The following is a 27420-nucleotide window of genomic DNA, read 5'->3' on the forward strand; positions in this document are numbered from 1 at the left end:
TCTTTTGTAAACCCAATTTTTTACCTACGCGAGTAACAAAATACTGGGCTAATTATTAATGTTTTTGTATCTAGGGTATAACTAAAAATGGCATTCTTCAGACGAATATGGCCAAAATACCAACTCTCTGACAAGGTTGCTTTTTCTTTCACACATTTTGGATTGGTTGGGATCTGTTTATTTCAACTTTTTGTAGTCCTTCCTATTTATCATCAGCCAAATACAGCAATGTACATTTTTCACATATTAGCAGGATTGTTTATTTTTATTCAAGTCTTTACAAACATGTACAGCATGATCCTTAGCAACTCAACTGTCCGATCTTCCAGTATGAATCTACCATCTGTCCTACGTCCTGGATGGTATTATTGCCACGTTTGTCAAATGAATAGTCCTCCTCGTTCCCATCATTGCCCAGTGTGTGAAGTTTGCGTCATCAAGCGGGATCATCATTGTGTTTTCACTGGCAATTGTGTTGGCTTTCAGAACCACCGTTATTTCATGGTTATGGTGTTGTATTTGTGGATAGGCTGCGTCTATGTTATTTTATTTAACCTGGATTACTACTTCAATGTTTTGGGTTATCCAAGCTTTACTTTGATTTTGAAGTTAATTTTTCCTGGCTTGGCATGGACACTTGGATATGTCACCATGTTTGAGTTGTCAATTTTGATTGTCAGTGGAGTAAATTGTATGGCTATGTTTCTTTTTACATGTCTGTTAGGCTTTCAGTTCTTCTTTATAACAAGAGGACAAACACAGTTTGAATGCAAGAAGAAGATCCGTGAATATGCTTTAAGCTTTTCGGAAAATTGGAAGATAGTTCTTGGTGAGAAATGGTATTTGACCATGCTTTCGGCATACATCAATTCTAAATTGCCTGGAGATGGAACTGATTTTAAGAAGTCAATGATTGATATGTCCCCTGTTAGTGAATCTGTTAAAACAATGTAGGTAAATTCAAATTAGGAAAAATACTAAGGTAAGACCTTTAAAATGATAATTTTTAGTGTTTTTATTTTACCATTTTTTACACCTTACTTTGTTATTGTACTATTAATTTATTTATAGTTTATTTCTTAACTTTATAGTCTAGTGTGTTATTTTTATTGTTACTTTTTTTGTTTTGTGAGAATGTATAATTTGTGAAATGAAAGAACCGTTAAACTCTGTGAAAATGAGCATGTTATGTGAAATAAGTTTTACAGATTTCGTATGAAAGGTAAAAGTTTTTCTCTGCAACTACCAAAGCTTCACTACGATTTTTTTCAGAAAGTAAGGCATGCTATAGTGACTAGCATTTTTAAGTATATGTTAACGTGTATTTATATTTAGATTGTTAGTAGGTTATGTTATGATAAAGTAAGCAAGGCAAGTGTAAATTTTCTTTTAATAATATAGAAATTTCACTAAAAGGACCTTATTTACAAAACTACTTTGTTCCAGTTCCAATTCCATGTTAATCTAGATTTGTGATATACATGTGTAACAATGTTTTTTTGTTTTTTTCTATAACAGCCTCGATTTGGAGTTGCGTTGCTTTTTTACAAAGTGTGTTTCTTCACTTCAAACTTTGACTTCATGATGTAATATCTTAGCATAATTCAACTAGCCACAAAACAAAAAAAACCCTCCCTAGATAAACCTATAGGCTTGCACATAAAAATTATCTCACTCACAGAGCTTTTATGGTTTTGTAAATAAGATCCAAAATGTACATGGAGTGCATAAAGAACGCAACACTGTGAAAAAGTCTTTTAAATTTAAAGCAACTGCTTCTGTTTTTTTTGCCCTGTTTATTTTAAATGATGGTTTTCCTTTTTCCTTTCTTTTTTAATTTTTGCCATTACAGATAATATACCGAAAGTATAGAAACATAATGTAGAAAGCCTCAAAATTCCTTAATTTGATTGTGTGCAAAATTAACTTCTATTTCTGGAATCTGATTAGTTAGTCAGTTTTCTGTTCGGATGGTAAAAATTATAAAAACCAAATAATTTAGCAGATAGCTAATCAAATTTAAGTATTTTTCTTGTTCCCTTTTGATCCATTTTTTGCCTACATTCTGAACAATTCAACTCAACTGGTGCCTTTTTGCGCACCAATGCTTTCATTTCCTTCAGATATTAAAGGATGTTTAATTTGAAAATGTAAAAATGAGTAGCAACAAGATTGGATAGTATTTTTATTGAAGTTTATTTTTTGTGTGTTGACTTTGTTGGTAATAAAGTGGTTTACTTTACATCTTTTCTGGCTGGCTTGACCTTTTTTTAATTTGCAGAACTAAATCATTATTATAAAGTATGTTCTCAATTTTCAGCAATTTGTATATTTTTCATGTGAGTGTATCAAATTAAAAAAGATTATTTGTTTCTGAGTAAGGGTTGATGTCAACACGTAACTGCTTAACCATAAGTTTGACGTTGTTTCTGAAGATTTCTGTGTTTTCTTAGTACTCATCTGTGCTGAATAAGACCTGCATGAATTTTTTGTCTTGCATAAAGAACACCTCCAAAAATTCCAGTAACTAACGAAAGAGTTTTTGTTGTATTAAGTTGCAGATAAATCGCAGTGTTTGTATTTACAATTTTTTTTTGATTAGTCACTTTTATGTATGCATAGCAAACCCCCTCCCTATATTAGGACCCTCTGTTTAAAGATATTTTGAAATTTTGCATCACTGGTTATTCAATTAAAAATCATTCTTTTTGACATTCTCTACAAAAATGTGTTGCAAAAACACACAACTTGTTTGACCTTGTATAAAAGAAATATAATAATAGTACTTTGCAGCCTGAAAAGAATGCATAAAGAGCATAAACTGATAAAAAGTCAGAATTTTAACTTGTTCAACATACGATCACCTTATTTTCTATAATTTTATATTTTAGACATAATAAAGTAGCATTCAGAAAGAAGATTTTGTTGGACCAAGATGGCTGATGCAACTGCCAGGTCTATGCAATATGAGTACAAAGCTGTAAGTTTTTTGCTAATGTACTACGGTTAAAATATTACCTGGTTATGTAAAAGGTAGGTTAGTGAGAGGTGGGCAGTAAAGCAGGAAGATCTTGACTGTTTAGAGAGGAATGATATGAGAATGGTTAGGTGAATGTGTAAAGCCAATCAGACAGACAGAAAGAGTTCAGTAAGATAAGAAGCAGGCTAGGTATCCGTAGGTTTAAAGATGTTATCCAGACAAGAAGATTAAGATAAGTTGGTTGGGACACTTGTAAAAGAATGGAGGAGGAAATTGTAGAGGCTTGATAGTTTCTGGGAAAAACCCATATAGGTAGACCGAGAAAGGCTTAGCAGAAGGTAGCAAGAACAGACTTGATGCAGAGGAATTTGAATTTAGATATACCATAGTCTAGATCAGATTGAAAGGTTTTCCATGCTAGTATAGAAAACGACATTAAGCCGAGAATGATGATGATGATGATGATGATGATGATGATGATGATGATGATGTGGTTTCATGTGTGTTTACATTCTTAGAAGTCCTGCTTGTTGATAATACTGTGTTCAAAATTAGTGTATACTAAGTAGGTGTACTAACAGTATGCTTACAATTACTGTGTAGTTAAGTCATGTCACTTTTTTTATTTCTAAGAACTCAAATCTTGTGTTGCAAGCTGATCTTAGTTTGATTGAAAGACGTGGTCGTGATGAAGCTACTGGAGAAGTACTCTCACTACAAGGTCATTTGGGTGGCATTAAAATGGGGGACAAATACATCCGTGCCAGACCACCAGCATTGGAACAAGAAAAAGAAAAGAAAGCCAAGTGAGTTTATTACTTCTATGACAACTTCATACACTCAGTTCATGTTTTAACATGGAAAGCTATTATTCTATAGATTTAAGTTTAACGTTTTCTTAAAAAAATTATTTTCCAAACTAATAAATACAAAAAAAGGTAAAATTACTTGTTTATGACAAAATCACTGGTCTTTTTAGGGACCATCTCAAAATGTTCGTACGTAGTTCGTATAATTCGTAAAAAAAACTTTGTATCGATTTATTAAATCTTTCGTATCATTGTATTTTTAATACGAACTTTTTCCTATTATCAAAATTACAAGTTTGTATAAAGTTTGTATCATTTAAAATAAAGTTCGCATGTAGTTCGTATCATTTTTGAAGAAGTTCGTATAAAAATTTGCTTATAAGAATTTAGTTTATTATAATTGGACTATTATCTATAGTTTTATATTGAAATTTTTTCAACAATTATAAAGTTCGTTTCGTTATACGAACTTCGTTTATTTTAATTGGGTTTATCATCTAAGGTCTTTGAGGATCGTCTCCACCGCATCATAGAAAGCAAAAACATCTCCGTAGATCGTTAAAAATCATGAAAACGGGATCTTAGAAAACGAAAAGATCGCTGTAGATCGTTTAAAAATCATGAAAACGGGATCGTTGAAAACGAAAAGATCGCTGTAGATCCTTTAAAATCATGAAAACAGGACTGTAGAAAGCGAAAAGATCGCCGTGGAACGTTCAAAGTTCATGAAAACGGCATCGTATAAAACCAAAAGATCGCCGTAGATCGTTTAAAAATCATGAAAACGAGATCGTAGAAAGCGAAAAGATCGCCGTAGATCGTTTAAAAATCATGAAAACGAGATCTTAGAAAGCGAAAAGATCGCCGTAGATCGTTTAAAAATCATGAAAACGAGATCGTATAAAACCAAAAGATCGCCGTAGATCGTTTAAAAATCATGAAAACGGGATCGTATAAAACCAAAAGATCGCCGTAGATTGTGTAGATTGAAGCTATGAATATGCAATTTTACTAATCTTTTCAAAGAAGTCATACTCGTATATTTTACTTTTTTTATTTCTGGTTTTGTTTAAAGTTCGTATCATTTCTTTTCGTCTTTTAAAAAAAATCATTTAATTCTTTTGTTTCTGGTTTCGTATTGAAATAATTATGCGCAATTACGCCGGTACTTTTGAAGTTTGTTTCAAGATGGTATAGCAATTTACTTTGTTTAAAGTTCGTATCATTTCATTTTGTACGTTAAAAAAACTTCGTTTAAGTTCGTATCATATATTAAAAAAGTTCGTATAAACTTTGTTTACATTTTTTATTTTAAACGAAGCACTTTGTATGACATTCGTTTCACGAAACAAAGTACTTTGTAGCGTTCGTATAATTATACGAAAAAAACATACGAACATTTTGAGACGATCCCTTATCCCAATATCTTTGAAGTTTTTGTTGACATGTTTTAATCCTTGCTATCCTTGTTTTAAAGTTTATACTTTCTTATGGTGTTTTTAGACGTCCAAAAACATCAGAAAAGGAAGGAGATATAAACTATGGAAAAATGAAAAGCAGTTCACTTCTTTCTGAGCAAGTAGATGAAATGGCTGGTATATTCTACAGACCTAAAACAACAGAAACTAGACAAACTTATGAAGTTTTGCTCAGTCTTATTCAGGCAGCTATTGGTGATCAGGTACTAATTTTGTCTTGATATTTTATTCAAAGGATAATATTGAAATCACAAGGCGCATAAACAATTGTTTGAGAAACAAAACTGAGAAGTGTTTTTGTGACATTTTATCTTTTACATTATATATGATGCTAACTCAAGTGACCTTCATCATGGGATCAGGCAGGTTGCCCGGACCATATTAACTCTGTCTCTCCAAAAGTCTCTATCATCCATAGCTTTTGGGAGATCGTTTAGTTGACAATTTGTATCTTCCGTTAGCTGATTGATGTAAGTCTTACAGGGTCGTCCAATTTTCCTCCTACCATGATTAGGTGACCATAAAACCAGATCACTGATAACCTCCTCTTTTCTTCTATAGCAATGCCCTGCAAAACAAGTCCTTCTTTCTTTCAGAATAGATGAGATTCTGGGTAGATTACGATATAGATATGAGTTATCGTTGGATGTGTGCTCCAGTGAATGTTCTATACTGCACGGATCATTCTAGTATATGTTCCATCCAATTTTGATTCACGCGATCCATCCAATTTTGATTCTTTTTGATTTTTTCGTATAAGGTAGATTTCCAAATAATCTTTAATCTATCAAACGCATTTTAAGCTTTGATATTCATACCAGAATGTCTTTCTCAGTTGAAGCTATGTTGCTGTCGAGATACGCAAAGTCATTTACTTTCTTTATGTCCAATTTGTTCACAGTTTTTATTGGCTCGTACTTTTGATGATAGCACATGAATTCCGTTTTTGTTGCATTGGTATGTAGTCCAATGACAGCAGCTGATTCTTCTAACAGATATAACAATTTTTAAGCGTTTGTATTACTGTCTGCTAATAGAGCAAGGTCGTCAGCATAGCCGACATCAGTGATTCTCCTTGCTGGATAACGCTTACTTCTTGCTGTAGCTGGTATAAAACCGTATTCACTATATTTATCAACAGAATTGCACAGTACATAATCAAGACAGATCACAAATAAAAAAGGAGCTAGAGTGTCTCCTTGTAGTACACCTGCCAAGATTTCAAGGGACTGTGTCACCATCTGGCAAGCGAACCATAGATGTAGTGTTATTGTACAGGATCGTTATGACTGTGACAGCTTCTTTAGGAATCCCATATGCTAGTAGAATCTTTTTCATCTTACCTCAATGAACCGAATTAAAGTCTGAGAAGTCTACGAAAAAAAGTGTATCTGGAAGCCGCCTTGTTTTTCACATCTTCAATGATTCTTCAAATAGTAAGGATTTGGCCAACTGTAGAACGGCTTTTTCTGAACCCATTTTGATTTCTTCTGAGGTTCTTTTTCACTCGCAATTGATGTGAGAGTAATACCTCTATAACTAGCAACTATAACTCTATAGTTGCTATAGTTTGACTGTGGTCCCCTTTTTTTGGAAATTGTAATATGCCACCTTCAGTCCATGCTTGGATTGTTTTTCCCTTGTATACCTCATTGCAGTAATATAACAGGAGATTGTTAAACTTCTGAGTTTTCCAGACTTTTGGTGGGGTATTGTCTAGACTAGCTGCCTTTTTGTTTTAAAGTTTCTGCAGTACTATTTCCAGTTCACTTTCGTTAAATCAACCAGTTTTTATTGCCAATTCTTGCTGAAAGGAATTGATTTTAATAGTTCTATCTAATACAAGGGGTTGCTTGCCAAGTAAATTTTAAAAAATGGCTTTTCCATTTACTCATGCGTTCATCTTGACTCTTGCCTTTGATCTTTGCCTTAGTAGCTCTTTTTCTTCCAGTGATCTCACTAACTGCTTACCAAGCGAGCATTGACTGTTTCTTTTCAAAGGCATTGGATATAGCCTTGTTGTTCAGTAAGATATGCTGTTTCAAGTTTCTTTTGTGCCTGCTTGTGTAACTTGCAGTTATGTCTGGTATGATTTGTGTTTTTGATTTTTGCTAGTCTACTTAGCTCTTTTTTTTTGCAGGATAAAATCGTTTTTCCCAGGGAAGCTTTCTCTTAGCTTTTTCTTTATTTTGTGATTAGCATTAAAGTAGTTTTAGTATGATCTTTAACGAAGTTTTGGTATGCATTATTGACATCTATATTTTCATCGTCGTTGTTTGTTTGGAGAATGTTGTAGCGGTTTCTTAGTAACCTTACTGGAAAGTAAATTTGACTGTTTCTTTATGTTGCACATGACAATTATCTAATTATTGCTTTCAGCCACGTGATATTTTGTGTGGAGCAGCAGATGAAGTTTTGATTTGTTTAAAAGATGAAAAATTAAAGGTATATAAATATATTAAATATTTAAATTTCAAACATTAAAATAAATAGCCAAAAATAATATTTCACGCAAAATTAGCTGTGCACGTACATGTAATTATTTGGTATATGTTTAGATTTTAACTTATTTCAAGTTATTTATTGCAAAATTTCACATTTCAGGATAGGGAAAGAAAAAAAGAAATTGCTGCCTTGCTCGGTAGTGTTCCTGACGAAAGATATGCGCTCCTAGTAAATCTTGGACGTAAAATCACTGATTACTCAGTTGACAAAGACGCTGCTGGTGATGGTAGGCTAATTATTATTTATTTTATTGTACAGAAATTTGTAATCCTAATGGTTGTGATATTTGCCTGACGTTTGTCTTTAACAAATCACCCCCAAAATATTTGTTTTGTATAGGGTGTGTTTTAAGCTATCAGTTTTGTAAAGTTAAAAGTGCCCAAACTTCAAAACAAATAAACATTGTGTTGAATTTTAATCTTTTCTAGTTAGGCAATTTTTGGACTGACGATGAGTTTCTTAAGCATGAATTATATTGTTATTGTCATTACTGTTAGTTTAAGTTTAATAAGAGTTTTTTGGGTGTGTTAAATATTTTCCATTTTTACCTCTGGTGTTGTTGATCATTTGAATTGTAGGTGGTAGGGTGAATAGAGTGTGGAAATCTTTATTTTTGTTTAGGAAATTAAATAGGAAATTTAGAGTTAAAAGAGTTTCAACTATATTGACCAATCAATTGAAACCATTTGATGCAAAAACACATTATCCACCTCTTATTCTTTTTAATATGCATAATGGTGGGGTGCCAAGTACCAGGTAATTAAGTAGGAAGACAATAGGAGATTTAAAATCAATTGTTAACAAAACCATTATCCTCTTTGTAGAAGATATGATTGATGAAAATTATGGCGTAGCTGTTCAATTTGATGAAGATGACGAAGAGGTAATTTTATCAAATTCATAATTTATCTATGTCACTTTGTTTTCGCTTTTTTTTTAAATCGAGCTTTCATGCATTGTAAAATGTCCTTGTATGTGGTTGTTGTTAGAAAATAGCAGTAGTAATCTAGAAAAATCCCAATAAAACCTTTGCACTAGAATTGTTGTAACTGGTCATTCAATTGTTATTTTCCTTTACAGCTGTAGATGAATATTTGTTTTTTAAATTAGGACAAAGATGTGAGAGAAATAAAAGACGAATCAGATGAAGACGAAGCAGAGGGAGTGGAGGCTGATGTTGATATGACATTGCATGGAGGGGTAAGTTTTTTGTTTGTGTGTCAAGAGGATTGTTAAGAAGGTGTATGTATGAGATTATGCTTCAGCGCAATTAGGCATTCACTTGTACTAAGAGGGTAGCTTGATATAGTTTAAATGCAAGAATGAGATAGATATCTTTTTGACCATGCAACATCAGTGTTGAAATGTTGTACAACAAACTGGTTGTCATAGTAAATGTTATTTTTATATTTTACTGTTCTTTAGCTGGATGATGAGGAAGGTGGTTTCAAGAAATCAAATGAAATATTACATCCCAGACAAGTTGATGCATATTGGCTGCAGCGTGAGCTCAACAAGTTTTACAAAGATGCAGAAGTTTCAAGAGCTAAATCTGAAGAAGTTTTAGATGTTCTCAAGGTAAGATGTTGACTATTCGATGTCATTCGTTGTAAGCTGCAGAACATAATTACGTCCTTTTTATTCATTAAAACATCAGCATTATCTTAAACCTAATATGAAATCATTTTAAATGAACTATACATGTATGTTGCAGGGTCATGCATGCTTCCTTTAATATAAATTTTTTATCAGATTTCTGTGACAGAATTCGACCATAAATTTTGTGCACCAATTTTTTTTACAAAAAGCATTACACAAAAGCTCATTTAAATTTTACTCTGAAACAATTTTCCCAAATCTTGCATTAACAAGGACGTTTAAAGAGAAAATACACTAATGCGTTGACATGTGCATATGGAATGTGTTTTGTAGAATATTATTTCTCTTGTTCTTTTTTTACAGACAGCGTCAGATGAGAGAGATCTAGAAAACAAGTTGGTTCTTTTACTTGGTCATGATAAGTTTGCAATCATCAAAACAATTCGAAAACATAAAAAGATGAGTAAGTTCAAGAACAAAAACTTTGTTTATGAAGTAAAACCTATCAGTTCTAACTATGAAATTTCACTTATAGTGCATATAACCATCCTCAAATGAGTAAAAATGTGCTCTTTGTTTCTCTTTAGTTCTGTATTGTACACTTCTGGCCATGGCAGAAACAATGAAAGAACGAAAAAATCTGGAAACTGTGATGAAAGCTGACCCTGAACTTGCTGAAATCCTTGCCCAACTTTCTGAGCAAGATCAAGAAGATTTGGTTCAAGTGTGTACTGTTTGTTTTTATATGAAATGTGTGATGTGAAATGTTACAGAGAATGAGCTTGAATTTATGTATTGAAATCTTTTTCTTTTATTCTTTACCTTCGATGATTGATGAACATAAAAATCTGCATCTCCATCAACTTAAAATGAAATGGAAGTTTGTGTTAATTTGGATGTTAAGATACAAATATGAACTAGCAAGTTCACTTTGTTAACTAAAACTTTCTTATGCGACTGTTTGTTTTCAGGCTGAACGTGCACGTAAAGCTGCAGCAAGAAAGTCCCGTGTGGATGCTGATTTAAATGCACTGGAAGGTGAAGACAAAATGGTAATAAATAAGCTTGAATGATAAATACAAATTTGCATCATTTTCTTTGCACATTAATCCTAGTATACACAATATCAAATATTTTCTATTTAGAGTCGATATGCAAGAAAACTGTTGGATTTAGAAGATCTTTCATTTAAAGATGGTAGCCATCTCATGGCAAACAAAAAGTGCCAATTGCCTGATGGTTCTTTTCGAAAATTGAGAAAAGGCTATGAAGAAGTTCATGTACCAGCATTTAAACCTAAACAAGTAGAGCAAGGGGTTAGTACTTTTTAGGATCTTAAAACATCAGGAATAACAAAATTAAGCAGTATTATAAATAATTTATTACCGTATGTTGTAAAAACCTGATTTTTTATGTTTGTATTTACTAGGAGCGAATTCCAATAGCTGATTTACCAAAATATTCTCAAGCTGCTTTTGAAGGTTACAAAGAACTCAATCTTGTTCAAAGTAAAATTTGTTCTGCAGCATTAAAATCAGATGAAAACCTTTTACTTTGTGCACCAACTAGTGCTGGTAAAACAAATGTGGCGTTGATGACAATTTTACGTGAAGTTAGTAAGCATATCAATCTCGATGGTACTATCAGTACTGGTGAATTTAAGGTGATATATATTGCACCAATGAGATCCTTGGTACAGGAAATGGTGATGAATTTCTCAAAGGTAATTTAAAATTAAGTACTAAATACTGTTGGCAATTCACGTTTATTTATGTGGAAATGTATTTTTTTGTGCATGTTATTTGGTTTCATTAAATAGATAAAATGTCATGTAGGCTGGGCGTTATGGCACAGCTTTACATTTTTTATTTAGTACATAAAACTTGAAATTTAGGTTATATAGTTTTGTTTTTTACTAATGTAAACATTAAACCACTCCTTAAACACTAGGATTTTACTCTTTAGAGATTGCAATCCTATGGAATCCAAGTATCTGAATTGACTGGAGATCATCAACTAAGTAAGGAGCAAATTGACAGCACTCAAGTTATTGTTTGCACTCCAGAGAAATGGGATATTATAACAAGAAAAGCTGGTGAAAGAACATACACACAACTGGTTCGACTCATTATTATCGATGAAATTCATTTACTTCACGATGATCGTGGACCAGTGCTAGAGTCAATCATTGCTAGAACCATCCGACAGGTGGAGAGTACACAGGAGCCGGTCAGATTAGTTGGGCTAAGTGCCACACTTCCAAACTATGAAGATGTTGCAACCTTCATGAGAGTTAACATTGACAAAGGATTGTTCTTTTTCGATAACAGCTATAGACCAGTTCCGCTAGAACAACAATATGTCGGTGTCACAGAAAAAAAAGCTATTAAAAGATTTCAGGTAATTCAAACTGTCATGTTTGCCATAAGTTTGTGTTGTGCAACAATTCTTATGCCTTCTGATTTCCTGATAAATTCCTAGGTTATGAATGAAGTTGTCTATGAGAAAACTATGGATCGGGCTGGAAAATTTCAAGTTCTTGTTTTTGTACATTCAAGAAAGGAAACAGGCAAAACAGCTCGTGCATTACGAGACATGTGCTTAGAACGTGACACTCTTGGTCAGTTTTTGCGTGAAGATTCTGCAAGTATGGAGGTTTTGCGGTAAGTGTGTAAAAAAGATTACAGTAAGTGTGCGAATATTACAAAACATGACTCTTAATGTATTTTCCTAAATCAACATATTTTTTTTGTTTAGATCTGAATCAGAACAGGTAAAAAATCTTGAACTTAAAGATTTGTTGCCATATGGATTTGCCATTCATCATGCAGGCATGGCTCGTGTTGACAGAGCATTAGTGGAAGATCTTTTTGCTGATAAACATATTCAAGTACTTGTATCCACAGCAACTTTAGCTTGGGGTGTCAACTTGCCAGCTCATACAGTAATTATAAAAGGAACACAGGCATGTTCATATTTTGTTCTTTAATTCACGTCGAGAAAATAATTTTGATTAGTGGAGTTAACATATTTTACTTTTTTTTTCTCTAGATTTACAGCCCAGAAAAGGGCAAATGGGTAGAATTGGGAGCGTTGGATATACTTCAAATGTTTGGTCGAGCTGGAAGACCTCAGTACGATACAAAAGGAGAAGGAATCTTAATTACAAATCACAACGAGTTGCAGTACTATTTATCTTTATTAAATCAACAACTTCCTATCGAAAGTCAGTTCATCAATAAATTGGCTGATAATTTAAATGCTGAAATTGTATTGGGCACAATTCAGAATGTAAAGGATGCTTCTACCTGGCTTGGTAAGTTTTTAGTTGGATGGAGAGAAAAATTCTAGGATTTTTGTTTCTAATTGAAATTTTGTAAGATTAGATAACTTACGTAATTAAGATAGATGTAGTCAGTTCGCCCATGTCACATTATGTATGTCCATGGTAAATTCGTGCAGACACACAACAGGTATTAGTATATAGAAGAAATATGCTTCGAAAAAATGGATTTAAAAGTCTTTACAACTAATATAGAATTATTTTGATCAGTTTTAAGCAGAACTGAATTTTTGATAAATGCATTCTGGTATTTTTTGTAAAATCAAAATTTATAGGATTGAAATTAAACTCTTTTTTATGTACGTTAGCATATATTATAAAACAACATATCATTTCATTTATTAGGCTACACATACTTGTATATTCGTATGTTACGTAACCCAACCTTATATGGAATATCGCATGATGAGTTTGAAAATGACAAACTTTTGGAACAACGCAGAATGGACTTGATACACAGCGCTGCAGCTCTACTTGACAAAAATCAGTTGATTAAATACGACAAAAAGACAGGGTTGTTACAGGTACTGAGAATATATATTTTACAATCATTTGACGAATTTCAAGATGTACAAGCTTGAATTTTAAAACTTTACATATAACCTACATTCTGCCCATTTAACATTTAAAAGTTAAATCGTCCAGAATCTTTTGTTGTTGCTGCTGTTGGTGTTGTTGTTGGTGGTGGTGGTGGTGTTGTTGTTGTTGTTGTTGTTTTGTTATTGTTGTTGTTGTTTACATTGATATTGTTTCTGTGTTTAGGGCACTGAACTTGGTAGGATTGCTAGTCACTATTACTGTACTCAAGAATCCATGGCTACTTATAACAAGTTACTCAAACCAACACTGAGTGAGATTGAGCTGTTTCGGGTGTTCTCCCTATCGTCTGAGTTCAAGTACATTAACGTGCGTGAAGAAGAGAAGCTTGAATTGCAACAGCTAATTGAGAGAGTGCCGATCCCTGTGAAGGAGAGCATAGAAGAACCAAGTGCAAAAATCAACGTGTTGTTGCAAGCTTACATTTCACAGCTGAAGCTGGAAGGTTTCGCTTTGGTAGCAGACATGGTGTACGTCACTCAATCAGCCGGACGTTTAATGAGAGCGATATTTGAAATATGCTTGCACAGAGGTTGGGCTCAACTTACTGACCGCTCGTTAAATTTATGCAAAATGATCGACAAGAGAATGTGGTTGTCCATGACTCCGCTTCGCCAATTTAAGAAGATGCCTTTAGAGGTCGTTAAAAAGCTTGAGAAGAAGGACTTTCCATGGGAGAGATTGTATTATCTTGGCCATAATGAAATTGGGGAATTGATTCATGCTCCGAAAATGGGCAAAGTAATTCATAAATTCATTCATCAATTTCCGAAAGTTGAGCTTGCAACGCACATTCAACCGATTACCCGAGCCACCCTGAGTGTTGAGTTAACTATCACTCCTGACTTCCAGTGGGAGGACAAAATTCATGGTAATTCCGAGGCCTTCTGGATATTTGTTGAAGACGTTGACGGGGAAGTGATTCTGCATCAAGAATATTTTCTGTTAAAAGCAAAATACGCCGCTGATGAGCATATCATTAAATTCTTTGTGCCAGTATTTGAGCCATTGCCCCCACAGTATTTTATCAGAGTTGTTTCAGATCGATGGTTGCATGCTGAGACCCAATTACCTGTTTCCTTCCGTCATTTATTTTTACCGGAAAAGAACACTCCTCCTACTGAGCTGTTGGATTTGCAACCCTTGCCAGTTTCTGCGTTGAGAAATCCTGATTTTGAAGCGCTCTACCAAGACAAATTTCCATACTTTAATCCTATCCAAACCCAAGGTATTTTTAATCAATTTTTTAAAACCTTATTTTCGTTTTTATTGAATTGTAAAAGTATTTTTTCCATTACTTGAATATGAAGGTTTTTTTTAAAAAAATAGATTTTACCTGGGTTATATATCTGTAGCTGCTAAAAACTTCCCTTTACTAGTTTCAGTTTGGTTAGTGTGTAAATGGGCCTTATCTTTCCATAAGTTAACGTTTTTAACGCGAAAAAAATTATAAATTTTATTCTCATTTTAGTTTTCAATGCACTTTACAATTCTGATGATAATATTTTCATTGGTGCACCAACTGGAAGCGGGAAAACGATTTGTGGTGAATTTGCAATTTTGCATCTGCTACTGCAACACCATGATGCTCGATGTGTTTACATTACGTCTCTGCAATCTCTTGCAGAACAGGTAGGTGAAGTCTTCAGATGCTAGTTGTGTGCGACCTTTGATAACTGCAAAAGGTTTATATTCTGCATGAAAACCTGATGTATGTTACTGTGGCAGGTCACACAATGGCATTATCACCTTCTTTACCAGTCTTTTTCTGTCTTCAAAGGTTTTTACAGATTGGAGAAGTAAATTCGGTATCATGTTGGGCAAGAACGTGGTGATGTTGACAGGAGAAACAAGTGCTGATTTAAAACTGCTTGCTAAAGGTAACATCATTATTAGTACACCCGATAAATGGGACGTGCTCTCGAGAAGATGGAAGCAAAGAAAAAACGTGCAAAATGTCAATCTGTTTATTCTGGACGAAGCTCACCTGATTGGTGGAGAGAATGGAGTAAGTTTGCCAAATCTCTTATCACCGTTTTTTAGATAAACATGAACGTTATTTTTCGTATCTTCATCATAAATCTCTTTTTGACCACATGCATTTTTTTCAGCCTGTTATGGAAGTAATTTGTTCACGGATGCGATACATATCTTCACAAATCGAAAAAAGTATTCGTATCGTTGCATTGAGTTCTTCGTTAGCCAACTCGAAAGATGTTGCGCAGTGGCTTGGTGTTAGCACGAACAACGTGTTCAACTTCCATCCCAACGTTCGACCTGTACCAATGGAATTACACATTCAGGTAGATTATATAATTATTTTATACAGCAGCCTTTATTTTATCACTCTCTTTTTATTAGAATAATTTTCGTCATAATTACTGTACATAACAGCATCAGTAAGATGTGACCACCTTCCTAAAATCTCCTAACTAACTGAAAATGGAGGAAACCTATTTATTTATTTTTTGTTGTTCAGATTTTTTATGATTTAGCCTGTATGCTTTGCGTGTGTGTGTTGATCCTTTGTGTATCTACAGAAGGTCTTCTTATTGACATGTTCAAGACTTTTTCGAGAAGAACTGGGTAGCGTAACCGTTTTAAGCTGCCTGCCAAATTCACTAGCACATGTAGTTACTTCTTACCATGCATGTAACATAATGTTTCCAATTTCAGGGTTTTAATATCACTCACACTGGATCGCGTTTAATTGCTATGGTAAAACCAGCTTACCAAGCGATTTCAAGACTGTCACCAAGAAAGCCTGTTATTGTATTTGTACCTTCTCGAAAGCAAAGCAAAATAACTGCCCTTGATTTGCTTTCGTTTTGCGGTGCTGAAAACCAATCGCAAAGGTAAGCTATTTCGTTTGTTCGTTCGTTCGTTCGTTCGTTCCGTGCGTCCTTCGGTCGTTTGTGCGTCCTTCGGTCGGTTGTTTGTTCGTTTGTTCGTTTGTGCGAACATTATTAAGTGTATTGTGTGTATATGCCGCTAACAAAAGGATGTTCACTTTTACCCTGCGTTAGTATTCAGTCCACACGTTTGTGACATGGTCACGTGTTTTGGCCGTAAAATTATGTGATATCGGGTATTATTATATGGAATTTATGTCCTGGATAACAACTGCTAGAATTTTTTTTTAATTAACAATTTCAACAAAGGAAATGTTTTTTGTAGATTTTTGCATTGTACGGAGGAAGATTTACAACCGCATTTGAAGCGAATACAAGAAAAGACGCTGAAGGAGACGTTAGCATACGGTGTCGGCTATCTACATGAAGGTTTGAGTGACATTGAGGTGAAAGTTGTCGAGCAGCTTTTTTCTTCAGGAGCAGTGCAGGTAAAATTGCCGTTGATAGTAAAAAATTTTTTTTTACGTTATTTGCAAAAAAAATTTTTACAGAGTCAGTAAATTTACTGCTAAATTTTATTTTAAATGTTAAAACAATAGAAAAGTGTTTTCAGGTATCACACACTAAGGTACACATGTAAAATCTACCTTAGGTCATGGTTGTTTCCCGTACCCTTTGTTGGGCAGTTAGCACTCATTCTAATCTCGTCGTTGTTATGGATACACTCTACTACGAAGGGAAGATGCACTCCTACGTCGACTACCCTGTGACAGATGTGTTACAAATGCTTGGTCGCGCAAACAGACCACTGATTGATGACTCTGGCAAAGCGGTTATTCTTTGTTTAGCTTCTAAGAAGGACTTCTATAAGAAGTTTTTGTACGAGCCTTTACCAATCGAATCACATCTTGATCATTGTTTGCACGACCACTTTAACGCAGAGGTTGTAACGAAAACCATTTCCAATAAACAAGATGCTGTGGACTATTTAACGTGGACGTTCTTATATCGTCGTATGACTCAGAATCCGAACTACTATAATCTACAAGGTAAAATATTAATTGTTCTCGTTGTTCGTGTGTCACATATAATCTCTGTTATGTACCATTTGCTAACATGTGAAAAGCGACTTTAATCTTTTATAGCTTTTAAACTCGTTATCCTTCAATTTGATATTTTCTCTCTTTTTTTTCTCTGCAAGGTGTATCCCATCGCCATTTATCAGATCACATGTCTGAATTGGTGGAAAATACGCTCTCAGATCTTGAACAATCTAAGGTACGGTTATTATCTTTCTTTCTTTGTTTTATTTGTTTATTTGTCTGTTTTGTTCCTTTATTGTTTTGTTTGTTTTGTTCCTTTATTTATTTATTTATTTATTTATTTATTTATTTATTTATTTATTTATTTATTTATTTATTTATTTATTTATTTATTTATTTATTTATTTTATAGTGCGTGTCAATCGAAGATGAAATGACTTGTACGCCCCTCAATCTGGGTATGATTGCAGCGTATTATTACATAAACTACACCACTATTGGTATGTATGCATTACAATGTATTTAATTTCTTTTCAGGATATTTAAGATGTATGTACCTCAATAAAATATTTTCTTTCTTTTCTTTTTTTGGCAGAGCTCTTTAGCGTATCTCTCTCAGCAAAAACGAAATTGAAGGGGCTCATCGAAATTATCGCATCTGCGTATGAGTATGAGTCTATACCGATTCGACAACACGAGGATTCTGTTCTTAAACAGGTTAATATATTGTATCATCAGAGTGTTCTAACTTTAAAATGACGTTAAAAATTTTTACTCGTGCGGATACTTTATTAAACATATTTTGTTTTCAGCTATCAAATCGTGTTCCTTACAAAGTATCGAACACAAAATTCAATGATCCTCACGTAAAAACTAACCTGCTATTGCAAGCACATTTGTCAAGAATGCAGTTGTCAGCAGAATTGCAATCTGATACGGAGTTTATTCTTGGAAAAGTAAGTTGCACTTCTTCTGTTTGTGGTTTAAATTCCCATCGCAGAAAAGGAGGGGAAAAAAACATCGCAAAAAATCCACCATAACGAATTACGATCAAGTAAAAGTTCACTTTAATTTTCTTTTGTTATTGAAGGGATGTGTTTTATTTAGGCCATGCGTTTGATTCAAGCCTGTGTTGATGTGTTAAGTAGCAACGGTTGGTTATCCCCGGCTATCACTGCTATGGAGCTGGCACAAATGGTAACACAGGGCATGTGGTCAAAAGATTCGTATTTGAAGCAAATTCCGCACTTCTCCGCAGATATTATTAAGAAATGTCAGGAGAAGGTTTGTATTTTGTCTAATTGATACTCATAAAGTTATTGTGAAAGTTATTACGTTCTTGAAATTACTCTTTACTTCTTGCTGTTCATAATCTTGGCAAATGTTAACGTTGTTTTTTTTGTTTCTAGGAGATTGAGTCTGTGTTTGATATCATGGATATGGAAGATGAAGAAAGAAACAACCTTCTACGCTTGTCTGAACTACAAATGCAGGTGGGCGGATGATCTCCTACACACTGGATTTTCTGGTTTCTGTTTGTTATGATCAACTACATGTAGTCACAATGTTTTACACTTTCTTCGTACTTTCATTTTTTTTTGTTTGTTTGTAGGATGTTGCTAAATTCTGCAATCGCTATCCAAATATTGAGTTGGCTTACGAAGTTGCTGACAAAGATTCCTTATCGTCGTAAGTGATAATAATGTATTGCATGACAGTTACTGCCTTTTAATACTTTAAGACTGCACTTAATATTGTAGTACTATACCTTCTTAGTACTACAAACAATAGATTTAGGGTTTAGTTTCCAATTTGACAGTAATCTCTTCTCTTTGTTTTGTACAGCGGTGGCCCTATCGTTGTGAATGTTAATTTGGAAAGAGAAGAGGAGCAGCCAGGACCTGTGGTTGCACCTTTCTTCCCTCAGAAGAGAGAAGAAGGATGGTGGTTGGTGATTGGTGACCCGAAGAATAACAGGTGTGTTTTTAGTATTCTTGAATTCCTTGTTTTAGAACTTGGATATAGTAACTTGAGTGGGACACGAGGCCCTTGCGAATATTTGTGGAGGTTTATTTTATAATCCAAAAAACGCCACCTTTTTCGCATGCCTGAATAGAAATCATTTTTGTTTTTGTTTTCTGTGTAATCAGGGCACTAAAAATACCCGGTGTAAAAATTTCATTTTTCCTGACTTCTTTTCATTCAGTTTAATATCCATCAAACGATTGACTTTGCAACAGAAAGCGAAAGTAAAATTGGATTTTATCGCTCCATCTGCGGGTGCGCACACGTACAACTTGTATTACATGAGCGATTGTTACATGGGTTGCGATCAAGAATATCCTTTAAAGATCTCCGTGCAGGAGGGTGATGATATGAGCGAATCAGATAGCAACTAGAATTCGATCGAAAAAGGAATAACGATACATTCAAAATGAAGACAACAAAACGTCTGGCGAAAATATGGCGATGGAAAGAAGCGAGCAAAAGAAAAGAAAAATTAAGTCGTTTTAAAAAATTATGAGTGAAGTCTTTTTATATAGACTGTTTGAATGACATTTTTGACCGTGGAAATTTTTCTTCATATTATTAGATCACAGTGTTACAATACCATTCTATTGTTTTTTTTTAAAAAAAATACTGTTTCATAAATCCAGCGAATGAGATTAGATGTATCTAGCTAGCGAGGTATCTACAATTTTACACTGTTTTTTTTTAAAAATATCAGTATAGAGGATAAAAAGTGATTTCTTTAGATCAAAACCTCTTCAGTAGTGCTATCAAGGCTTTAACCTGTGCTTGTATAATTTTTCTTTGTTGAAATTTTGTAAGTATTTTTTTCGCAGTTCTTGATCTTTTTCAAGAAAAATATGTGAACGGATCCTTGCCTTTTAGAGGAGAGCTATGATAAGAGATTATTATCGGTAGCATTGTTACGCAAAAAAAAGTCTAAAAAAGAGGTTGCCTGCGCGCAAAATGTTTTCACAAGAAAAAATCCATTTTTAAAAAACGACAGGTGCGTGAAGTAGTAAGACACAATTACTTATTTCTACCCGCGGGATAAACAATTACTTATTTCTACCCGCGGGATAAACAATACGAAATACGCTTCCTGACCGCATGAAGCTCCTTCTTTGACGCACACTAAGAGGCGAAAAATTATATTTAGCAATTATTTAAAGAATGTGGCGCGAAATATAGTAGTTCTCCTTTTAACTGTACCGGATCGGGGTTTTTAGAAGTTCAGTTTTTGATCTGATCAGCGTCATTTAACATATGGCTAAGGTATTATTTAAACTTCGTACGCTTTTTTTTAAAAAAGCAAGGAACCCCCTTTTTTTGTGCCACAGTCACAAAGACTACCACTTCGACGAAAAACAATGGTGTGAGATTTCAACCGTGGCAGTTCTGTAGTTATAAAGCACGTCGAGATATCTCTCATACGCAAGAAAACAGAAAGTTCATCTCACTTTGCTTTTTAGAGTACCCAGGAAGACGCTTCTCTTATAAAAATTCACAACCTTCGCACTGACCTAGCCATTCCCCCTAACACTGACATAGTAGGATGTTAAGTGCTTTTTCTTTAGTGCCAAATAACATCCATCATACCATTAATTTTTAAATTTTACCTTGGAAAATGGTTTAATAATAATGCACAAGCACTCGAAAACTCGCTCAAACATCACCGTAAATAAAGCTAAAAACTTCAAGAATGTCACAGTTAAATTAAGTAATCCTGTCGGATGCCGTGATAATTTTCTCTCGATAACTGAAACATTTGTGTTTGAGTTTTTGAAAGCCACCTGTATTTGGAATTTAAAATCACAAGATACTGCATCATCTTTGTCGTGATGAAATTGAAAGTTAACAAAATGAATCGTTTTTCAATTAAATAAGAATAAAATTTCACGTGACAAACTTTTTCAAAGGCAACTTTCAGACAAATATTCTGTTCGGGAACATAATGAGTGAGTACCCTTATATTTGACGACGATACTGTTCTCTATATAATTTACTACAAAACATACCCTGAATGCATTATAAATATCGTAAACAAAAAGAATTACTAATATTAAAAAAATTAATTAAAAAGTCTTTGGGATTTTGGTTTTGAAATATTTTGATAAATATGCTGTGAAAGATTTTTATATTCCATCACCAGTTTTGAAGGCTGAAGTAAAGGTTTCGTCATTCTTCATGAAAAAGGAATATTCATGTAGCCATCTTCTATTCAAATTTCATCTTGGTTTGATAATTTGTCAGTAACTTCACGAGAACAGCCTAAAAAAAATGTTAAGCCACTTTAGCAAAGAAGAATAAATATTCTGCATCCAGCAATCATCTTTTTATTCAGAGAAGTAAAAAGTATGAAATTAAAATTAATACACACCATGGCAGTCCATTTTCTGTTTTCAGCTTCGTCGAAGACTAAGGAACGGTCAGAGTAAAACACCTCGTGATCAACCTCGTATGGTTTTCGAGGTAAGCAATGCAGAAAGCACCAGTTATCCGCTGCCACACTTCCCATCTAAATAACAAGTCTAACAAATGTAGGGCTTCTCAAAATAGTCAGATAATTTTAAAAAACCTTGGAAGAGTTTGCTTTTCATTCTCAAATTAAACCTTAGTAAAAGATAAATTTTTCAGATAAATTTAATAATCTCTACCAAAATTTAAGGAGAAAGGCGTATAACTTAGTTTATCTTCCTGAAAATATCCAACATTTTATCTGCCTTTAAAAGATTCTTTTCCATGTCTCTTGCAACTATTATTATAACACATCAAGACGTAAGTAATCTAAACATGATTATCTGTTACCTTCATGTTGACTTGATATCCTTCAAAGTCTTTTAACTTTTTTTCCTTTTGCTCCTCTTCTCCCATACTAACCCAAGTGTCAGTAACAATAACGTTTGTACCTTCACAAGCTTTCATAGCGTCAGTAGTGTACTCAATGCTGGTTCCATACTGGAAAAAAGATAAATGAAATACATTGGTACAGATGGGTTCAGAATCACTATTTGTATATCGCATTCAGAAAACAGCAGAGATTGTCTTATTGAGAGACTAAATTTTGATGTCTCACGTCGCGTGTGACTATATTTAATCCTGCAAAGGGGACCTCAAAATCCGAATTTGACTTGTTTGTGTTATCGGTAGTTATCAATTGATTCTTACGAAAAGGTAACAGGAAATTATTATTGAAATTGTTTACCCAGGATAGCCTCTCAACAAGGGGCCTGGGAATCGCTCAACTAGACAACAGCCTAAAATATCAATCCTATTCTCATGCTGAAAGCTGAGCAGAAAGGATAGGATTCACACTTTTTTAGTCTCTGGTATGACTCGGCCGGAGTTTGAACCTATAAGACCTCTCGCACTGGAAGCGAACGCTCTACCCCTAGGCTACCAGGTTAAAGGGAAATCGAAGAAGAGTTCAAGTTTCTGATAAATCAATTTAACGACAGTTACTAGAAGTATAAGTTACTGGAGGTGCATTTTACTTATAATTTAAGTTACTGACAGTTCGAGTTACTGACAGTTCGAGTTACTGACAGTTTGAGTTACTGAAGGTTAGAGTTAACTAATAATTGATCTAAACATCCTTATTAGACCTAAATTCGTTACATTAAAGTACTTATTATTGTGTTTTATTGCAAAAAATATAGTAAAAGAAGCATAGCTAAGGATGGCACCATGTTCATTTAAAACATGTTGGTAAACTAGAGCATACATAGATACCTGCGTGGACAGCCCATCAGCAAAGGTTTTAATTCTTGAATCTACTTCATAACCCTAAAAAACGTTGGTTTTAAATAAGGGGTAAATAAGTAATTATTAAAACATGGTAATAATTTGCTAACACACTAAAACGCGAAACAAAAAAATTCAAACCTACCTTAGGTGTTGCAATTTTCAAGTTCATGCCAAGTTTAGGCGCAGTCATCATTATTGAGTTGACAACATTGTTACCATCACCCACCCAAGATAAAGTTAAACCTTTGATTGATTGAAAATGCTCCTGCAAAAAAGAGATTTATCAGCAAGTTTTAAAATAACACGAATGTCAGTAGTATTATTGCTTAGTTTTAATTCCACAGAGAATTCACAACAATGTATGAAATTAAAATATTTGAACCAATTAACTTAAGGTCAAGCTGAACGCAGATTTTTAGGGATTGGTAGTTCAGTGACTAGAGTACTTGACTTATGTCCAAAAGGTTGAGGGTTTGATAACTGCATATAAAGCAGTTGGGAGAAATTTCAGACATTTTCGAAAGCCTTTAATACTTTAGAACTGCCTTTTGCGTGATACTAAACGATATTATATACTTTACAAGGAAAATCTGATAGCCTTAGACGCATCTAAATTACTGTTGATAAAAAAGATAATTTAACAAGTGCACACTTACATAAAGTGTGAGAAAATCAGCTATACTCTGCAATGGATGGTACAGTTCTGATAACCCACTTAAAGTAAACATACCAAATATTAAACATCGTTCAACAAACAGCTAACAAATAAGAGGCAATAAGTATTAAATATGTATCATAAAAAAGTTCTTATAAATACTTAATAACTGGAACAGTGGCATCACGTGAAATATCTTCTAATGTTGAATGTGCATAAACGCGACCAAAAATTATATCAACCATTCTTGACATCACGCTTTAAACAAAAATATAAACAACCTCTTGAAACATCCTGAAATATAGGTAGTCTTTAGCTCTAGGACATAATTTTAAAAATGCTTTTGTAATCTTATGTATAATGTGTTAGAGCAGCCCTTAGAATTCAAATTCTGCTACCTTACACTAGCCAAGGCCAACAAACTTTGGCCTATCATATTCTCCAAAACTTTTGTTACTTTAAAATTTATTAAATGTGTAAAAAATTATATATACAACAGTTCATGACCACATATCCTTAAAATCCTTTATTTTTCCTTTCAAAATAAACAGATAGACAACATTTTTCTAATGTTGGAGACAAGTGGGAGATTTTTGAACTCGTGAACTCCCACAATTGAATTAGCAAAGCTCTCTTAGGCTTAACTTCCTTCTCTCTGATAGCAAAAATCATGTTCAATTAAAAACAAGGTAAGGTAATTTTTTTAAATAATTAAAAATAAAAATTATAAATACATTGCAGTGTCCTTCAAGCTTTCCCCTTCACCAAGATGAATATCCTGTGGACTCAGAAAAATTGGGTATCCTCCTAATATTGAAATTGCTAAAAAAGAAAAAAGAACAAAATTTGCCTTCTCTTAAAACCAACAGAACTTGTTATTTTACATTGAGAAGTCAGTATACAGATCATCTGGGGCTTTCAATGAATCGTTCATGCTACAGGAGGCAAGGTCAAAAGACACAGCAACCTTTTACGCTCTTTAGGCTTTTTAGTTCTAAACTGCATAGCTAATTCTTTTTAATCTTTTATTAAAGTTTCATGATAACAAATATGCATATTTTTTAAACTAAGGTGCATTGCTTTAAAAAAATATTAAAACTATCTACTGCGAGGGCGATGCTTAGTTTTATTTTGTTCTAATTATTTAGAACCTGAGAATATTTACCTGTTTCCATGGACAGTCTTGTTCTCGTGCTTTTCTTCTCAAAAATCAATCCAATATTTTTACCATCCAATAAATCAAATTTCTAAAAGCAAAACAAACCTAAAAGGAATTAGCATAGCTACCAAACCAACCAGATTCCATTATTTCCATCACTTCTGATAGTTTAATTTATCTTCGAAAACAACCTTTCTAAAAGTCTTTACTGGGACTAACATGCAAATTATATCCCTCTTCTATTTTAAGGTAGAACCATGCTTACATAAAAGATTAAAATATTACCTTTTATATTTTTAAAACTATTTTTTTCAAAACATATTTGACTTGGTTTACTTTAATAAAAAAAACTAGTCAGATTCTTATGTTATAAATTCTATGGATTAGCCTAAATGCTGTAAATCCCACACATTTGCAGCAGCATTGGCAGTATGAAATTAAATAAGAAAATAACACTTTATAAAATACTTTATTTTCTTTCTTGACCAAATATTTAAATTCAGCTGCAGTTGCCAGAAGGTCTTTAATTTCTTTAGGAGAATAATCTTTAAGAGTCAAGAAGTCACGTCCTTTAAGAGTTGAACTAAAAAATAACAAATGTGATGTTAACACTGATTCTAATGGAGCTACAAAGTTTTATTTAAAATTTTTGGTTTTTATCAAATAATCTGTTTAAACATAACATAAAAATCAAACTCAATCGTAAAATTAGTTTTCTCATAAACAGAAATACGATATATATTTTCTCTTTACAACTAATTCTATATATATTTTCCTTTTAAAAAGCATAGTGTATCTCAGATTTATTTTTATTTTTGTCAGAATTGTGTTGAAGACGATATTTAGGTTCATTTAGAAGTTTAAGGTGCGGCTGTTTAAACAGAAGCTAACTATACTAAAAAACCAGAAACAAGCAGCAACTTAACTTGGCAGGTCTTTTACATTCTTGACAAGAAAAAGAAAGCTGCAGTCCAGGTAACAGTGACATTTAATACAAAATGCCCTTTCCATTTCATATATTTTTATATATATATTTTAATGCTGCAAACAATGTTTACTGTGCGAAATTTCCGATTTTCCAAACCTGTCTATTGGGACAAGACTGTTGGTAAATACATGGTGAATGAGCAGCATAAAATATAGTAATTGTTGTCACACCCAACACAACAAAGCCAAACAATTTTTATCTTAGTTGATAAACTTTTGCGCAGACTTATTTTTGCAATGTCCAAAAAAATACAATACCTATATTTCAGGCTTACTTATTGAAATAAAGTAGTCTTTAAATGAATTTGCTCATATCATGAGGCTATTCTATTTGTATAAATATACAAAAAAAAAATCAAAAATACTTTTATTTTTTAAATGTTTTACAAAGTTGATTTTAGTGGAAAAGTCATTTCTATTAATTTTGAAAAGATTTAATTTTGTGAATTGACCTTTCCAGGAATTTTCAAGCAGAAAATTTTCGCAAATATGGATAAAATTTCTGAAATTCGGCAAAACTAATCTTTGCGAAAATTAATCAACTTAAGGTAGATGCAAACTTATTTTCAAAATTCTTTCCATAGTGACTATAGACACAAATTCTCTATTCGGATCATTTTGGGACGATGGGTAATTATGAAAATTATTCAGGAAAATTTTAATGTTAAATATTGAGGTGAGCCACAAAAAATTTAATTTTTTTGTTATTTTTAATACAAAGCTGTATATAGATAGATGGGCATTATTTACATAGTTGGCCTCACAAATATTGAGGATATATACCCTGTCTATCATTTCCAGGAGGGGTCACGGCTTAGATGGGGAGTCCTATAGAGTATTTAATGCTCATTTTGAGCTACACAGACCCAATTAGGGTCCGCGTTCTACTAGACAACTCCAAGCAACATCCAACAGCCCATGTGCCACTTCCCCAATTTCCCTCACATGGCTTGGGTTAACCCAGCACTCTATGGTAACATTCACTAGCCCATGTTAAATCGCCGCCAAAGGGAATATACTATGAATTTTTTGAATCATTTTTATATAGGAATGTTTTTACTTTTAGATGAGAATTTCAAATTGTATATATTCCAAGACCCTTTTAAAATTTCACATAAAACATAAGTGACAACTGATGATGTCTAAATCCATGAGATAAGTTTTAAAATATAAGAAATGTTTGTGAAGTGTTACACATTTCCAATGTTCTAAAAGTACATACGTTTTTTTTTCCTCTCCTGCTGGTAAACTATTCTGAAAAAGTCTTGTCACACATCTTTGGTTCCCAAGACAACTTCTGCCAATTAAAAAATTTGTGAATTTGGAAAGATTCATATTTTTAAATTCCCTGAAATAAATGCATTCAAAATACGAAGTAAAAATAATAAAGCAACAGTATAGCATATAGCTTTCATTTATCCTGCAATAAAAGTTTAATTAAATGTTCTAATGGCAATCAAATACAGCCAATAGTGCTAAGATAATTTAATGCATTTCATTTTAGGAATCTGAGAAAACAACACCCACGGACACACCTCCAAAAACGTCATTGCAAGCATAAAATTCATTCATTACTATTAGCTATATATTAAGTTGTGTAGAATAATACAGTCAAATGAAAAATAATTTTTTTTTTGTTGTTTCTTGTTTTTTTCG

At 33.3% G+C, this 27420-nt stretch overlaps 4 protein-coding genes across 4 annotated transcripts in view; 3 read left to right on the forward strand and 1 right to left on the reverse strand.

The window, feature by feature from the left end:
• The window catches only part of LOC130645559 (cytoplasmic tRNA 2-thiolation protein 1-like), a 57553-nt gene that overhangs the window by 6009 nt on the left and 24124 nt on the right, over window positions 1-27420 (forward strand). The window lies entirely within an intron of this gene.
• Window positions 286-1590, forward strand: LOC130646074 (probable palmitoyltransferase ZDHHC24). The gene is made up of 4 exons (XM_057452210.1): window positions 286-950; window positions 1092-1095; window positions 1336-1371; window positions 1519-1590. The coding sequence occupies exons 1-4, from the start codon at window positions 286-288 to the stop codon at window positions 1588-1590; spliced, it is 777 nt and encodes a 258-aa protein (XP_057308193.1).
• LOC130645554 (U5 small nuclear ribonucleoprotein 200 kDa helicase-like) lies at window positions 2886-19819 on the forward strand. Its single transcript, XM_057451580.1, has 34 exons — window positions 2886-2980; window positions 3614-3786; window positions 5293-5470; window positions 7647-7712; window positions 7872-7998; window positions 8597-8655; window positions 8883-8972; window positions 9198-9350; window positions 9735-9834; window positions 9959-10095; window positions 10343-10423; window positions 10517-10687; window positions 10801-11094; window positions 11337-11771; window positions 11853-12034; window positions 12129-12336; window positions 12423-12687; window positions 13060-13238; window positions 13477-14539; window positions 14783-14943; window positions 15092-15319; window positions 15423-15614; window positions 15988-16166; window positions 16489-16651; window positions 16816-17212; window positions 17365-17441; window positions 17619-17706; window positions 17802-17923; window positions 18019-18162; window positions 18314-18490; window positions 18616-18699; window positions 18819-18895; window positions 19052-19183; window positions 19413-19819. The coding sequence occupies exons 1-34, from the start codon at window positions 2936-2938 to the stop codon at window positions 19603-19605; spliced, it is 6420 nt and encodes a 2139-aa protein (XP_057307563.1). The 5' UTR covers window positions 2886-2935; the 3' UTR covers window positions 19606-19819.
• Window positions 21169-27144, reverse strand: LOC130645560 (ornithine transcarbamylase, mitochondrial-like). Its single transcript, XM_057451587.1, has 11 exons — window positions 26987-27144; window positions 25246-25360; window positions 24784-24865; window positions 24353-24440; window positions 23781-23876; window positions 23620-23677; window positions 23106-23228; window positions 22949-23002; window positions 22025-22174; window positions 21597-21734; window positions 21169-21487 (listed from the first exon to the last, which is right to left on the reverse strand). Exons 1-11 carry the CDS (start codon window positions 27097-27099, stop codon window positions 21434-21436), a joined length of 1071 nt encoding a protein of 356 aa, XP_057307570.1. The 5' UTR covers window positions 27100-27144; the 3' UTR covers window positions 21169-21433.

This window comes from Hydractinia symbiolongicarpus, chromosome 5, assembly GCF_029227915.1.
Source record: "Hydractinia symbiolongicarpus strain clone_291-10 chromosome 5, HSymV2.1, whole genome shotgun sequence".
In the NCBI taxonomy this organism is placed as follows: domain Eukaryota; kingdom Metazoa; phylum Cnidaria; class Hydrozoa; order Anthoathecata; family Hydractiniidae; genus Hydractinia; species Hydractinia symbiolongicarpus.